This window comes from Mercenaria mercenaria, chromosome 6 (genome assembly GCF_021730395.1).
Source record: "Mercenaria mercenaria strain notata chromosome 6, MADL_Memer_1, whole genome shotgun sequence".
NCBI lineage: Eukaryota > Metazoa > Mollusca > Bivalvia > Venerida > Veneridae > Mercenaria > Mercenaria mercenaria.
This window is the reverse complement of record NC_069366.1, coordinates 6,065,967-6,083,827: the sequence shown is the minus strand read 5'-3', so window position 1 is coordinate 6,083,827 and position 17,861 is coordinate 6,065,967. Positions and strand designations below refer to the sequence as shown.

Sequence of the window (17,861 nt, the reverse complement as noted above, 5' to 3'; positions counted from 1 at the left end):
CAACTCGCACCATTTTTGTTTTTGTTTTGTTTATACGTATGTATCACCGTATGCAAGAAACAAATACCCAACCCAACCAGTTAAGGAATAAGAAAAAAGCACTAGGTCAGGTATGTTAAAGGCCGTGTAAAAATAGATCGAGTCCGAACTCTACGAGTGGGAGCATACTTAATGAGCATTGCTGTTCCCGCATATGGCTATATCCATTTCAAGTGGACTCAAAACCTATTGAGTTGATTTGGGCAAATATGAAAGAAAACATCTGACACGTGTCATAAATGAGAAAAAAAAAACCCATAAAGTATGCGCCTCAAAATCTCATGAATACCAGAAAATGTACCAACACTGCCACTCACCTTTTACTTCAAATCTAGATAATTTGAGTTGATGAATCTGCGAGTCACATTGGCATTTTTCTTGTTTTGATCCAGTTTTAATTATGGTTGTACTCTATATATACCGCGCAGCCTAATTACAGACATTATCCGATTGTTTTGGATGTGACTGAAAATGTGTGCATATCCGCACTATAACGAAATCATTTTTAAGATCTATAAATAGTTACATGGGAAAACCAATATTTCATGTAAACATTGTTTGCTTGATACCTGTGAAATATGCACCCAGTTATAACAGTTGTTACATAAGGGTAAGTATAAATTTCTTGTTTTAGAAGAAGCGGATCAAAGAACTCGGTAAACCTATAAATATAATTGATTTTTTTTGTATGTCTAACATCACAGGAGCCTGAAATTCTATCCAATACTACATGCACCAGTGTTTTTGTGTGTATGTGTGTAGTTTCTGTCAAAACATTTGGCAGTTAATTACACTTAAACAATTCCGGTTATACTGGCACTTTCCAGCCTATATAGTCGGTGTAGGAAGTAGGAAGACCCCAAGACCCCACCCTCACACTCCCACGTGGTGCTCAGAGCATTACTTTAGTACTTTATGCTCTTCAAGAATGGAGGAAATAAAAGAATCTTTCTATCTATCATGGTTTGTGTAACAGATTTCTTCTTAAGGTGATCCGATTTCAGCGACTCAATCGGTCACTAATCCATCCCGACCTCACCCACCCTTTCTAATTTATCAAAACGTTTTTACGATATAAATTATTTGTTTTGTCAATGTTTAAGTCTAAAATAGATCAACAAAACTATATTCACTCAATTCAACATCATGAACAACGCAAGTACAAAAATTAGGTCCACTTTGGAGACTGCCAAAAAGGACAATTTCCCAATATTCTAGTTTTAGCGGATTCTTGATATTCAAAACACACGTGCTATTAAAGGTATTGATGAGGCGCTATCATTTAATTTTTTATTATTTTAGATGAGTATTATACCTAAATACATACACATCATACCGTCATTGGAGGTATATCCTAGGGTGTGTTTTTTCAACAGACGCTACGGTGACCTTGTTGACAAGTTCAGGAAATTGACTGGTAAATATGAATGTTGTTTTTCGTGTGTGTATTTCAATTAATTACTGTTACATGTATTTGGAAAATTAATGATGTTCTGCTTCATGTACTAGTAATCCCAATAAATAGATATGTACTTTGTTTACAGAATTATAACAAATTTACATTTGCGTGAAGTATGAAGAAAACTTCATTTTGACTATACAATTGTAGGAGGTCATATATGGTGGCTTTCCAGCTTCTGATAGTGGAGGAAGCCGCAAGGTGCCCCTCCGTACATTATTTCATCACGGGAGGGCACCTGGGTAGAATCACCGTCCTTCCATAAACCGGCTGGATGGCTTCCTCACATGAAAAATCCTACGACCAAAGCGAAGCACGAACCCACATTGGCGAGGGGCAAGTGATTCCGACATAGTCAGTGACCTTAACCACTCGGCTATGGAGGTCCTTTATAATAGTTTGTACTTGGTCAGGAACTTACACTGTAACCGATATTTCAAAATTTTATACATTTATTTTCGGAAACTAGTAGCAAACTATCTGTTGAACCGTTGCTTTTTTGCCAAAGTTGCATATTTGTTTAGATAATCCTTACTTATATAATTATACTTAGTTAAATTCTATTCAATATAGGTAAATACGCAAAGATCTTTGCAAATGAAGAATTTGATGCCTTGAACAATATTTTCGAAAATGGCATTGAGGTGATAGTATTTGGCGAAAACGACCTTACCCCAGAAGACTATATACCTGTTGCGTCCCGTCTGTATAGGGTCCAGACGTCAAAACGGGAGGGAAAGGAAAACGAATGTCCTGTTGACTATATTGTTGCCGTCGATCCTTTCCAAAACAAAGCCAGGGTTTCTGGTGTGTTAGAAAAAGAAGCGGACAACGAAAATAGCGATGAGATTATTTCTGATGACTGCTCTTCTGTTACTGTTGTCGTCTGCTCTGTAAATGTTCAGCGTCTTGATATTCATGGTCTAGAGGTGAGGAAACAGTAAGAATTTCAGGAAAAAAATCAGTCAGATATTTATATTGTACATTCAAATGCTTGTTATACACTGTTGATAGAATTATACACTGGCGTAATACATGTACTTCTTTACAGCGTTCCTGCAGAATTTCAGTTTAATTAAATAAGGAAAGTTATCCTTCTGGAATTATTTCTTTCACTTTGAGTTTTCGTTGCTGTTTTAGCTTTTCATTGGTCTTATGAATTAAAAAAATAAACAACTAAAAGTTTTTGTCCGAATATTTTTTCACATATCCCTTTTAAAAATACAGTAATATCTTTCATATCCCTTTTAAAAATACAGTAATATCTTTCTGAAAGCTACAGTCTTAATTAACCATGTAATGTAAGACATGCTGATACAGCGCATGTGCTGTAAAATGCATATAGGTTTTAAAGTTATAACTTTGCATGTTCTTAAAATAATAGTTATAAAATTGCGTGTTCTTAAAGAAATAAGTAATAGTACGGTAAATACAACGTACGTAAATAAAAAGAACACTCGTGTTAAGCATGTTAATGAAGAAAACAGCATCTGCAAACATTAAAACATATTATTGACAAACAATTTCTTTTACAGAAAGTGACACATCTGTTGGAGGGAGTGTTTAATACAGCAGGTACTGAACTAAATCACTGTTTCCTACTATGTCGATCAGGTAACGAGTACACACAAGCGGAAGAAGATATATTTCGACGACGTATTTCGAACAGATTTGGAAATAGAATTCAAGATCACCAAATTATTATTGGAACGGAGAATGTTGGTATCAAAACTGAGATTTCTTTGTTCCTTGAAAGTAAATGTGTTCAGGGCTTTGTAAATATGAAATCTGTTCTCCAAGATTACACAAAAAGTCCGGGAAAACTGTATCCAACGAAACCAGTATTAGAAACAGAAACATTATCTCGCCAAATACAAGACTTTCTTCATAACGCCTGCGGACCAGCACATGAAGAATCCGACTTGGAACAGGAACTGGAACAAAGACTATCTGTTGTTCTGAAGTGCATTGGTGTTAATGCTTTATCAAAGAAATATAACTTGCCAGTCTGGCTTTGCAATGGCATTGTTGATGCTAACGAATTTCAACAGAAAGTAAACGACTCTTTTTCAAAGAATACGTTATATCGATTGAAAACACTCAAAACTATAGCTGAGGATCCTAAAAAGGACTACAAAGATCTCCCTTTCGAAACAATTCTGGCAATATTTTCCAACCGTATTGTGAACAATCTTCAGAGAGAAGTCAAAAATGTATTTGCTGATGTTGAAAAGCCGCTTAGTCAATTCTCGTCAGCGGTTCGGAAGATGCTTCTGGAAATTAGCAGCTGTCTGAAGAAATCTGCTGTAGATCCATCCCAAACTGGGGAACAAAAGGAACACGCCTCACGAACACTGGATGACCGGCTTCGAAAGAATATACTGAGGTAGATATTTCTTGCATTTTACTCTGCCTTTCAATTTTACCGTTTCTTCTCAGCTGCTGTGCACTATACTCGACTAGTATCACAAAAGGACTGGTATTGGTAAGGTAAGGACAACGTTAAGTTTAGGGTCAGACACTCGAAAGGTCAATGACACTGAGATAAGAAGAGTGAAATGTTATGTCTTTTATTATCACTTAACCTCACAGTGCGGGCTGGTCTTGGTGAAAGTAGGACAGCTTTTGGTTTAAGGACACCAAAGGTCAATGTCACTGAGGATAACTTCCTCTTTCAATTTCTTGTTTGTTTCTTACTACCCATCCCGTTACACCCTGAGTTGAAAATAAGTATTTTATAATGCATCTACTTTTTCTGCCAATTTTTGCTAACAGTTTCAAATAGTCGTGATTGTTATTTATTCAGACGCTGTTTTTGTTTTAACTTTGTGATGGGAAATAGTCGGTGTCTTCCCTTCTCAGAAGTATAGTGTACTGTGTGACGATCAATATATCTATGTACATTGTACTGTATGTAAATAAATTTTAAATATTATTCAGAATCAGTGGTGTGTATGGAGTTGGAACAATTTACGGTCAGTTAGAGGTTCATGTAAATCCCGGGGTCAACGTAACAGTAATAGAATCAGAGCTTCGGACGTTGCTGCGGAAGAACAATAGAACATGTCATTTTACATTGCGACCTATAGAAAGAAAACCAGAAATATTTGTGGATAGCCAGTATGAAAATGGTGAACCTATTGAGAGTTTGTGTCCGCTTCGCAGAGGTACACTTGGAGGATTTGTGGATGGAAGCGACAACCATTTATATGGATTAACATGTGCCCATGTCGTAAGGGGGCCTGATGGACAAGAACACAACGTTTTTATCAAAGACGGAAAGAACAAGCAATGTTTGTTTGCTAAAAGTATCCCAAACCTGACTGTTTCGACAGGAGAAAATACAAAGCCTCTTATTGACATTGCAGCGGTGAGGATCGTTGACAATATGCAAAATAAGTGCATCAAATTCTTGAAAGATGACAACAGTAAAATAAAACCAGCAGTATTAGCAGCCGACAGACCTTTAGACATGACCGGAACTTATGTATACAAACATGGAGCTGTGTCAAGTTTAACAAAAGGTTTGGTATGCTCTGATGACTATAGTGTACTGTGTGATGATGAAGGTGAGTTAGAGTACGTTATGCTCATTGACAACTATGGCGACGACGATGATGAATTATTTGCAATGCCAGGAGACAGTGGATCAACGATTTGTGCGCCAGACGAAAACGAAGTCAATATTATCAAAACTGTTGGAATTTTAAGTGCAGGACGGTATAAGCCAGCTGGACATGTCACACCATTATACTTTTCATTTCGTCTTTACGACGGTCTTAGAAAATTAACGACAAAAGCAGGAGGAATTGAGTTTAATTTTCCGCAAAACTGTATCTAAACTTTATTCGTCCATGTACATAGAACAGCATATTTTTAGTGCAATCTATATTGGTAGATTTTATCATAGTCTGTACACATAAGGAATAGACTTTTTTGGGGTTTTTTTTTTCCATTTACATCGTAGACTTGCTACAATGCCATAAGTTATGGCATAACTTGATGAATTCCCATCGAATGGCATATGGCATATCTTTATTGCTCTGAGACTGTATGAAATTCATTGTATGAATCTTTAAAAAAAATGAAATTTTTATGAAGGTGTACAGGAGAATTTTCATAGATTTTCTGAATGAATGGATTATAAGCATATCTAGCAGAATTAAATATGCATATATTCTAGACATGCGTTATCAGCTGAATTAAAGCTTGATTTCATAGACTGTGGACATGATTTCATTACTTGACTGCCTGCGATTCATATGGCTTTGGACGTCAGTATGTCATACTCGTATATGAATATCAAACTTCATAAGGTGATTGAATTTGGTCTGGATGTCACTCTTGTGTTGGGGTCAGCGCGTCAAAGGTTAAGGCCACAGTGATCTGGAGACTCAAAATGGTTTCCGATCAATGTTTGTTTGTATATAAGTTTATTTATAGTCGCCACCGGTAACCCATATGGGCGACCCCTCCAGAAGACTGTTAGTAATGTTAGTAGGAGGATAGTGCAAGATACAGAAGACGCTCCAATTCCAGAAGCTTCCCCGGCTCTTTAGCATGCCAGGTGTATAGCACCCATACACGGGACTCTTATCCCAATGTTAGTAACTTTTAGTTGGAGGAGCAGGGGCTTGAACACACGACCCCTGGTTTCGTAGTCAGACAGTGTTACCACTTGACCACTGCGTCCGCCCTTTACCGATCAATAACTGGAGTATGTCAAAACATACAGCTGTCAAATTTAACGGATTATTGCTTCTGACAATACATGAACACTATAGCCATTGGAGATAGTAAATCAAATGACATAGTAACGTACGGATTGAAAACTAACCCGTATCTATTATCATTATTTTGAATGGAGATAATTATGTACTTAGTAAATTCACAGGCACCAGTATCGGACCTGGGACAAAAATATGTTTGTTTTCATGCTAAATGAGTTCAAAATGAAAAATATGTAGTAAAATATGAGCCCCCTTCAAAATATACATCTGTCTACTGAAGGCCAGAATCTCGAGAATCGAGCCTGCGAGCAATGGGTTCACTTCCCGGGCCGTTGTGAAATAAATTCTCTAGACAATTAAACAAACTACCTATCACCATTTCACGTGTACATTTAGCTACAAAATGAGACCGACCCCAAGTCTCTAGCCCTTCCCTTTCATGAAATATCTATCAGAAAACGAGTGCCTTTCTGCTGCAAGTTCCAGGTAGATAGAAATGTGGCACAACGAAACGGTACGAAATCACGGACTAAAAGATGTTTGTCAGCCTAGCAAGGGTCAAATTCATTTGATATTAATAACAAGTATTACTTAATATGCAAATTATGGCCACTCACCACCGTCAGTAGCATCTGCTACACGCGATATTTACTTTTTTATTTTTCCGTCGGTCTTTCAATTGTATTATCCGCCATTGAAACCGATACGATAATATCAGAGTAATTTTGTGCGAAACGATGCGGTTCTGTCGGAGGTGTGTCGCTATTGGCCAATCAGAAATTGTGTTTAAAAATACCTTATGAATTCTGTTCAATGGCGTAGCATTCAATTGAAAGACCGTGGAAAAATTTGAAAACGCCAATATCGCGTGTTTGAGATGCTACTGACGATTGTGAGTGGCCCTAGTTTATGTATTTATTTATACTATTTAGTATTTTTTATTGAATTTGACCCTTGCTAGGCTGACAAGCATATTTTAGTCCGTGATTTCGTACTGTTTCGTTGTGCCACATTTCTGTCTACCTTGAACTTGCAACAGAAAGGCACTCATTTTCTGATCGATATTTCATGAATGGGAAGGGCTAGAGACTTCGGGTCGGTCTCATTTTGTAGCTAAATGTACACGTGAAATGGTGATAGGTAGTTTGTTTAATTGTCTAGAGAATTTATTTCACAACGGCCCGGGAAGTGAACCCATTGCTCGCAGGCTCGATTCTCGAGATTCTGGCCTTCAGTAGACATATGTATATTTTGAAGGGGGCTCGTATTTTACTACATATTTTTCATTTTGAACTTATTTAGAATAAAAACAAACATATTTTTGTCCCAGGTCCGATACTGGTGCCTGTGAGTAAATTGAGGGATACACATAGCTAAAGGAAAGAAATGTTTATGCCAGGCTGACATAAAGTCCAGAAGATTCATTCTCCTATGTGTCAGCTATCAGATATATATTTCAACAAAAACTGTCAACTTACCTTGTTTTTAGAAGAAGACAAAATTCCAGCAACTTTCGCTTCCCCGCAAAACTGTACCGGTGCACACATAAAAAATCTCAACTGTGATTTTCAAAATAATACAGTCAGACCACAATTATTTCCCTTTAAAATAAAATGCTCTAGGTAAATGCCTGTTTAATGCCATTTTCTGTGGTCAGTAATCGAACGCTATTGATGTGGTAAAGGCCAAGGTCCCAACGTCAGAAATGGTTTCCGATCAATAATTGGAGAAGGCTTGACCCTGGTCACTGGGCGTTTTATAAACAAGTATCAGTTGTCGACGTGCAGAGCGCTGAACATGGCCACAAGGTTTAAGGTCAATGTCACACTTTGAGGACAAAGGTCAAATAACTTTATTTCATGTCTGCTCAATGCCTTTACGGAGTTAACAAACTATCAAAACATCAGTCTTTAAGTGCCATGTCGTCCCCATATTTGGACACTGTTGATATGTTTTTGGTTATTCGGGACCAGTCTTTGTGTTTAATAGAGTTCCGCTTTTATCGGTTGCTCGGTGAGGCGTGAGAGGTGTTGCACATTTCATTACCTCAAATGAACAGACTCAGTCAGATCGAGTTTGTTATTACTTATAAATGATTTTCATAATTATATTGTCTACGGCATACAGAGGGTGCTTACCTTCCCTTTATTCAAACGTTGCCTGTGGTATATCAATCACCTTCAGGGACAGTTCAAGTTAATGGTTAATGTTAAGTACTTGAACTGAAAATTGTGTGCCCGCTTATCTCAGGCAGACTATCATGGGAGCCTTTATATGTTGTAAAAAGTGACATTAAGTTAAGGATGTACGAGCTTTTTTTTTCGCGATATCCACAATTTTGAAAAATATTTCTTCAAATACATGTATTTCTTTCTAACAAGATCTATGCCAAAATTAATGCTAAATAACCAAAATATGGCTTATAATGTACCATTTGACCAAACATACTCCACTTGTTGCGGACATTTTTTCCACCATTATTTTTGGCTGGCAATTTGCCTTAATTAATTTTTTGTAAGATGTACAATAGGGTATGGGTCGGTAATTTCAAATGATCTACTAAAGCAGGTAAGTTTTGGTTCTGATATTTTTCTGACTGATATATATAATGATAGATACAAATGAAATAAAAGTTTTCAACATAGCACTTTATATTATCTAGGAAGTATGAAGTAAAACAAAAAGAACTAAAAATTTCGAAATTCACCAGACTGAGTTTTTAAACGTTTTTTTTCTAAACAAATCTCTTAGATGCACGGTGATCCCAACTTGTTTTCATTCCATGTTGAAGCATTTTTACCTGTCATTAAAACAACAAAATATTTTTAAAATCTTAACGGCAGAATTTTTTTTTAGATTTAAATACGTTTTTTCCATTGAAAATAAAGTGGGTGGGGTAAATTATGTCAGCATGTAAAAATGGAAGAGATTTGTTAGTGACAGTTATGCTTCTATAATACTGATATCACCTTGTATTCATAGTAACCTGTAAGACCTGAAATTTGTATAACATTAAGTAGGACATTATTTGTTTTATAAAGTACCCAATTCGGTTTTCAATTTTACATAATTTCAGAAATGCTTAAACAGTCGGTGGTAAATAAAATGCCCTATAAAATTAGACCTGTGCTTTTTTCTGCTCTTGTTTGCCGTAGAAACTAATGTTCTTCAAGCTCACAGAGTATGAAAAAATTCTAACGGTAGAAAAAAAAACGCTCCTACATCCTTAAATGTTTGATATAGCTAGTCTATTTGCATGATAACTGATTCTTAAATTGTTGTAAATGCAAGATTATGCATGATTTTGATCGCATACATAGGTCAGTTTTGATGACATTTAAATGCACCGAGGACACTTTCTGGTTGTATTTGTGCTGCGCTTTAACTGACGCATACAACAGCTGTTGAGAGCAAATGTGTTAATATCAATGTCTTAGAGGTTATCGCGCATTCGTTGGCAATCCTGTAACTTTCGGTCAGATTCAACCGGACTTCGCCAAGATGAAAACGTTGTTTATGATTTTGTTTAATATTGTGTTTGTTGCCACCGCGGCAAAACGTATTGATGGAGAAACAAAGAGAATGCTTTTAGCATCAACAGGTGGGGATACTTTTACATTAATTCACCTATACGTATGTGTATCTAGATATTTTAAGATTTGGGTAACAACGACACTTCCATCGAATTCATTTTTCTAAAATATGATAGGTCCGAGTTTGTATTTTTAAATTAAGTAGAAAGCCTTGGGATCTATGACAGTACAGAGGGAGTGTTAAAGATATTCCAAAAGACATACATCACGAAATTATCCACATATAGCATTTACTAAGCACATACGCTCTTGACAACAAAAGGAAAAAAATCCCTTTTTATTTAGTTGATTACCCAGCAACGTACTGTTCTAACGGGCACTATCACAAAGATATTTTCATTTCAGCATGCAGCGATGTATTATCAGACTGCAGCTCCTATGATCCGTCTGTCTGTACGGATGATAAATATAAGCAATGGGCCACTCAAAACTGCGCAAAAACATGCCATAAATGCTGTATGTATTTTTTGTGTAAATTGTGACATTTTCATAATCAACATCTTCACACTGGTTATTCGGATACCTACTCGTATGAGCGATACCGCCCTCGTGTGATTAATGTACATGTAGGTTGTTTAGGGTATATAAAAACAATGCCAACGTATGTCACATATTTAAGAATGTTGAACATTTTAAAGACAGATTCGTCCGAGGCAATGCATTAATTCGCACTGTTGAAAATATCAGTCCTCAATAATATTGAACTGACTATAAAATTTGAAGAAATGTAGCGAAAATTACGTATTTTTACGTTTTGAGACGTATTTTTCTTTGTTCAAAGTTGAGATAACTGAATTTGCCACTCACCTTGGTAGAACTATACATACTCAACTACAAAACGTTTGGATCATGTACCTGCAAGTTCTTTTTGTTGATAAAATTTCAATTATATGCATCCTGATGCTGTTTTTGATGGTACCTCTGACGATGTATGAAAATAAACAAAGATACCTACCCGTTTGCGCATGGGTACCGTCCTCGTTATGTCAGTGAACATTTATAAAACTCCCCGCGGCGATTGCTTCCGCATACGGTACACTAAATAAACGCAATTGAAGGTAATTGCTTTGATGATCTAGAAATAAGAACTGGAAATGTGAAACCCGACCTTTAGTCGATCTATTTGATAAGCATTTTAACTTTAAAGATGCAAAGAATGGGAGTGGATCGTGTTAGCAGTATTTCACAAAGATTAAATCTTCCCCCACACCCACCCTCTATTCTACGCATTCTATCATCTTGCCTTCTTAAAGTTCTTCTTTTTCTCCTTCAGTCTAATAATGAAAACGACCAAATTTGTCGCACACCGAGCAAAAGTGCTTATGTATAGACCATTTTTTTCTCCTTGAAAGGGAAAGTGGACCCTCTCTCTGGGTATGTATTCGTTTATGGAGATGCTCCGGCTTCATAAATCTGCCTTTTATCGTATCTTGTAATATTCACCTCTGTTCATAGGCGCACCCTCCATTAAGGTAGTGCTAATTAGGTGACCATTAAGGTAGTGCTAATTAGGTGACTTGTTTACAAATGCATACAATATACACTACTGTATGAGTGTCTTACAGATGACTAACTGAAGAAACAGAAGCAGATATGGAAGTCTGGGTATCAGATGCTATCTATTTTTATTGTTTGTTCAAACACTCCTCACAGCGGTTGTAAACGTTGAATGTACGTCTAGGGAGGAAATCTGTGAGATTCAAGATTTCAAGACTTTATTTATAACTAGGCCTATACCGCATCAGCATTATAATAACAACATTTAACAAAACAAACACTAATACATAAAATAAAACAGTAGTTTTACGGCCATAATAAATCTAATACAAATATTTTGTAAGCTAAAAAATAGAAGATAGTGTACATTTAGAATTAACCAGGTTGAAAACATTGTTTTAACTGGCCAGAAATAACTGCCAGTGACAAAAACCTATCCCTACCTAAAAATTTGAAGTATTTTCTGTACAAACAATGCTAACTTAAAAAGAGTACTATCATTACTTTGAAATAAACTTTGAAATGACATTACATTTAACAGTTGAAAGTCATTTGGTATATATTTTACTCTGTCCAAATCAATGTAGGGACATTCTAAAATAAGAATATTGCGGAAATACACTGGTGAAAGTACTGACTGATTCAACCAGAATTCAGCAGATCCAAGTTGTTATAAAGATTCTTTTACATATGAAATCCAAGAACAATAATTTACCTTTTGCTGATGGAGTCTATACATGAACCTGTAAAGTAAACAGTTTATCTTTTCTTGTTTACCATTTAATAAATTGTACACCAGTAATTCAATATTCTATTTCTGATTATAATATATACTGGTAATACCCCAAGCTCACTAAAAACCATGACATAAGGTGTTGACTTTTTAACCTTCAGTAATGTTTTTAAAAATTTAAGCTGAAAACTTTTAACAATGCTAACATCACCACATCCCCATACCTCTGATCCATACAATAATACTGGTTGAACCACAGACTCAAATAAATGTAACTGTGAATCAATACTGAGCTGCAACTTCCTACATTTTTTTAAACAGAGCATACATAGCCTTTCTAGCTTGGTCAACCAACTATATTTTAGTTTTATTGAAGTTACCACTGTAGTTCAACAGGACTTTCCCATCAATGCTATTCTGTAGTAATTTATTCCATAAACACATACGTATTCCATAAACACATACGATCGACAGAATCAAACGCTTTCTTGTAATCTACAATGGCACAATATAAGAGTAGATTGGTTTTTTATACTTTAACTTACTGCCTTTAGATTCATAATTACCATTTGCAATACAGAATTAGCAACAGACTATAAGACAGGTAAGATTATATTTTGTTAAAGTTTAAGTATCAGACGAGCTGTAATAACTTTGAAATAATGTACAAATGGTTACCAAGAACAAGCAAAATTTCCCGTCGCTTTCTTTTCTTTCTTTTCATTTCCCACCATTTTAGCTCTGCTTTCAACAGTTGGATGATAAGCAAATTGCTCGGCTTGAATTGCTCGACAAACCTGCAAACCTACTAAACTTCATGCCCTCTTTACCTACCTTAATAGAACATCACTTTTTCCAACACCTATTTTTCATGAAAGTTCTATCACAAGTCAAAGTAACGATAAAATAAAGAGGGAGCTGAATAGTTCCTAGTAAAATGTCGGTCAGTTGTGGTCTGCTACCCTAAAATGGCGCTTATATGCTCCTGTCCGCACAATAAACCCCCTACTTTCGGTTTCGATCTTCAAAACTTGTATGTGAAGTGTATAAACATATCTCATCTCATTTCATGCATTATGTATTCCATCAATAAAAAGGTGTGATTAATGCACTTGTTCTACACGAATTTTCGCACAAAAAATGGCGAAACAATGATCTGTTTACTACTGACTTCTTTCGACTTCTCAAACGAAGCACATTTTCGACTGAATAACTTGCTTTATTCCTCAAAACGAAGTTAAACGTGGGTCGATCGCAATACAATATTTGACAAAAATCATATAATTTCTGAACAAATTTAATTTTGTTTTTGTTGCAAACATTTTGTACCCCATAACAATTTAAATAACAAGACGAAACGTACGGTCGCAATATTCAATTGAAAATACACCTAAGAATGTGTCTATATGTAGATGGATCTTGAAAGCGAACTTGAAGAACTTATGTGAGTTTTTCTTCGGATAGGCTGCTTCCAGTAGCTGGTGGGTATAAAAGACCAAAGTTTTATCTTCATCCTAGCTGGTCATTGCATATTATCGCTAAATTTTAGAAAAGGGGTCTGCGTCAATGTAATGTTCATTTCAATAACGAGGACGGTATCCGCTGGATTGACAGAAACAACGAGGATGGTACCATGGTACATCGTCAGAGGTATCTTATTTTCTAGACACTGTCTTCGAAAAAATCGATCTAATTTTACTGTGCTTCAAGTTTTTGTGAAATAAAAGCAATGGCTTATACACTGAATGACTGCTTTTCATTTTCCTAACAAAAATTCCCAGTATAATCCGAAATAATACCATTAATCGTGAAAATATATACCATCGCCTTAAAATATCTTCATTTCCGCGACAAAAAAAAAACGTATTTTTTTTACAGTTATTCAGATCATATGAGACAGATATTTGACATGGATATAGTTAAGGTATGCTCTTACACATTTAATACTAAAACTTTTCAAATCTTCAGTAAAATACGGAATAATTACCTGTTATAGGTGTGAATTTCCTGTTCAACAACATGTACATTAATCACACGAGGGCGGTATCGCTCACACGAGTAGGTACCCGAATAACCAGTGTGATCTTAACAGGCACACGAAATCTCTGACAAATACAGTCTAAACACGACAGTCTAGTGAAGCATGGGTTGAAAAAGTTTGATTTGGGAAGCTAGTTTATTTTATAGCTATATGGCTGTTTATCTTAGTCCAGCTTTAACGTTGCAATATCGTTCAATTTAATTTATTGTTATTGAATATTTAAAACATCTACATTGGTATTTCTTTTGTGTTGTGTTAGAATATGTTGTTTTTAGCATTAGTAGATATATGTAACATTGTTTTATCTTTTACTATAGCAAGCACAAGTGGAGGTGGGACTGGAAATGGCGGAACAATAAGTGGTAGTTCGGCAGGTAAAGATGTTGAGCATATAATGAGTAAATAGACAAACGTTTAAATAAATAAAGATGTTATGTGTCTTGCTGTTCGGCATAAACAATTTCACGTGCCTGTTTTGGCGCTGTCAAACCAGCTAAGTCGTATGCAATGATTTGAAACAAATGTTCTTATGTGATCTGATGGAAAATCCTGCTGAACGTACATTTGAAAATATACATTTCTTGATGTATAGAGGTTCCCTGCAAGGAGACAATATCAGCCGAGCGCTGTCAGAATGAGAATTGTAAGATGTCGATAGATAACGAAGTAGACATGTAGAGTCTAGTATTTAATAAATGTTCAATAAAATTTCTTCTTTAGAACGAATAACAATACTTATAAATATAAGTTGCGCAGCGATCGTAGTCCTCTTTTCTATATTCTAGTAACTTATGATTTAAGAAATGCATGGCCACAAGGACTTTTGGTTCCTATTTGTTACTTACGTACGTGGGTTCTATTTCTAGTACAGCCACACTGTAATAGAATTTTATTGACATGCAGTCATACAAATATCTTTTTGTCTCTCCTTTGTCCATAAAATGTTGACACTGTAGATATGGTTGTCGCATCACAGCACTCAAAGAAGGTTCTGGGAAGTTTGTCAAAAAAGCGCGACAACCTCATGCTTTTCTTTAACAGGATGTGTATATAAGTCGCAGATATACCAGCAAGGACAGACCTGGAGGGATGGTTGTAAATTATCCTGCCACTGCCTTGATGGGTTTTCTGGTCAATACACGTGTAACGAACTGTAAGTCCTTGTTCGTTGACTTTTATTCGCCATTCAGTGCAAGGTATGTCTTTCTTAAAAGTGGCACAAATATGACGTTATTCAATTGTTCAAAATAGGGGAGAAAAATAAGTTAACAGTGGTGTACATGCCGTTTAGCTGAGGGGAGACATTAAATCATAACTTTACAAAATGTGAAAGGTAATAAAGCTATACCTTCAGGACATCGGATTATACACTTAATTGGTAAAATGATGTACTTCGTTGAAAGCTTATACATTTCAGTAAAAGGGTTCATTTTATCACAGTTTATTAGCTAGACTATACGAAGTATATGGAAAGCTATCCTACTCACCCTGGCGTCGGCGTCTTTCCGCGTCCCCACCTTGGTTAAAGTTTTTACACTTTCTTTTTTTCTTCTTATCTCTGTAATTACTTGATAGATTTGCTTTAAACTCAAAATAGTTATTCCTCATCATTACCTACAACATCTGACATAAGGGTCATAACTCTTACACCAGTATTTCGTGAATTACACCCCCTTTTTCTTTTTACTTAGAATTTCAGGTTAAAGTTTTAATGCAGTTCCGCTCTATCTCAATTATTACTACATGGATTAAATTCAAATTGAAAGAGTTGTTTCACATCATCTCCCGAATCATATGACCCAATGTCCATAACTCTGACACCAAATATTTAATGAATTATCCCCCACTTTTACTTAGAATTTCAGGTTAAATGTTTTCATGCACTTTCGCTCTATCTCAGTTGTTACTGAATGGATATGATTCAAACTTGAAATAGTTGTTCCATCTTATCATCCACATCATATGACACAAGGTGGATAACTCTGGTACAAATTTTTCATGAATGATGCCCCCTTTTACTAAGAAGTTAAGGTTAATGTTGATGCATTTTCACTTTATCTTAGTTATTACTAAATGGATCTGACTCAAACTTGAAGTAGTTGTTCCACTACATCATCAACATCATATGACACAAGGTACATAACTCTTGCACCAATATTTTATGAATTGTGCCCCCTTTTTGCTTACAATTATACTTATTCAGTAGTGTTTTGATACACTTTATCTTAATCTCTCTTATTACGTAATATTTTTGACACAGACTTAAGCTATTGTGAAATATCTTAATCCACCATTGGAGTCATTAAACACTCGGGCTAGTGACAGCTCAAGCTTCCTAAGTTGTGCCGAGTTTCACTATATCCAGCACCGAAATAGTCGAGCGTGCTGTGACAGCTCTTGTGTTATAGACGCGTCGTCTGTTTTCAGGTGTTTAATATGGGATCTACCACTCCAGTGCCATATGCAGCCCCCGGTCGCGGGAAAATGTTGCGGTAAACCATATTGCCCGGAAGGTTTCACTGTCAACTACCCGCCTGGATATGTTGACCAATAATGCCCTTGAATTGACAATTTCTGGATGTAAAACAGCCGATGAATACACGTTCAAATAACACTTTCTGCTTCTAGAACTGATTCTTTCCACTTTACGATAATCTAAATGAGATGACAATATTTTTTTTCGCAAACATTAATTCCCACCTATTGGATGTACGCACGCACTGAATGTATAATATACAGACTAAAGTTTAGGTTATGTTTAACATAGGTTTAATGGTGTACCATTCAATGTGTGTGTACGTTCAATGACGCATAATTAATGCCGATGCCAAACTCACTGTAAAAGTCCATCTATCTACTCATTTGCCAGATATAATACATGCGGTTCGTCTTACTCGGTTTGTAAAGCATGATAGCAAATTTAAACTATAAAATTAATGATGACGGTAATGAGTATGATTAGCAGATGTTGGTGAAACAAATGGAAATATCACTAAAATATAATGTCAGTTTTTTTTGTTATTCACAAGCCAAATAAATATAAGCCACTGTCTGCATTATTGTACTCCAAACCGCATTTATTTTCATACTGTCATACATGTAACAAAAGGGGTCAAGACGGCTCTAGATCGTTCGACTGACTCGCAGTTCAAACAGGTATTAAAACAGGAATGGAATTAGCCATTAACAAGAGTCAGCGAAAGGACTGACAGCAAAGCTTGGCTTTCCAAAACCCTTGTCACTAAATACTGTTAAGTAAATGAAAACAAAATGTCGAAACAGGGGCATAACTTAATAAAATGCAAAACAGTGTATTGTAACTTGTCCGGTGCAAACGCATGTCAGAATATCGCAGCGAACAACTGTGTGAAGTTTTAATCCATAACCAGTAGTAGTAACTGAGATACTAGCTTACATGTAAACACAATCAAAATCTGACACGTCGAAAAAAAGGCCATAACTTTGTAAAAACAGAAAACTGACATTCCATAAAAAAGTAACCAAGTCAGGGTGCCGACGCCGACGAGCGGTATAGTGCAACTTTACCAACTCCTTGAACATTCGAGATGAAAATATGTACACTCATAATTGGCAAAAAAAAACATGGAAGAATCTATGTAGCCATGGTATTTTGACAAGTTGGTCATCCTGTCCAACTTTTCCTTTGTTATTTCTGCGAGATTATGTACAGTACTTTGAAAATTTGAAGACTGTGACGCACACACTTGTACACATACCATGTTAAGTTACGGTCGTTATTTTCTTGACA

At 35.9% G+C, this 17,861-nt stretch overlaps 2 protein-coding genes across 2 annotated transcripts; both read left to right on the top strand.

Moving 5' to 3' along the window:
• The first annotated feature begins 550 nt into the window (after positions 1-550).
• Positions 551-5,727, top strand: LOC123549795 (uncharacterized). The gene is made up of 5 exons (XM_045338195.2): positions 551-649; positions 1,342-1,456; positions 2,072-2,427; positions 3,034-3,884; positions 4,439-5,727. The coding sequence occupies exons 1-5, from the start codon at positions 566-568 to the stop codon at positions 5,337-5,339; spliced, it is 2,307 nt and encodes a 768-aa protein (XP_045194130.2). The 5' UTR covers positions 551-565; the 3' UTR covers positions 5,340-5,727.
• A 3,942-nt stretch (positions 5,728-9,669) lies between these two features.
• On the top strand, positions 9,670-16,706 carry LOC123549793 (CCN family member 5-like). The gene is made up of 5 exons (XM_045338194.2): positions 9,670-9,829; positions 10,167-10,277; positions 14,410-14,466; positions 15,134-15,245; positions 16,520-16,706. The coding sequence occupies exons 1-5, from the start codon at positions 9,730-9,732 to the stop codon at positions 16,644-16,646; spliced, it is 507 nt and encodes a 168-aa protein (XP_045194129.2). The 5' UTR covers positions 9,670-9,729; the 3' UTR covers positions 16,647-16,706.
• The last annotated feature ends 1,155 nt before the right edge of the window (positions 16,707-17,861 follow it).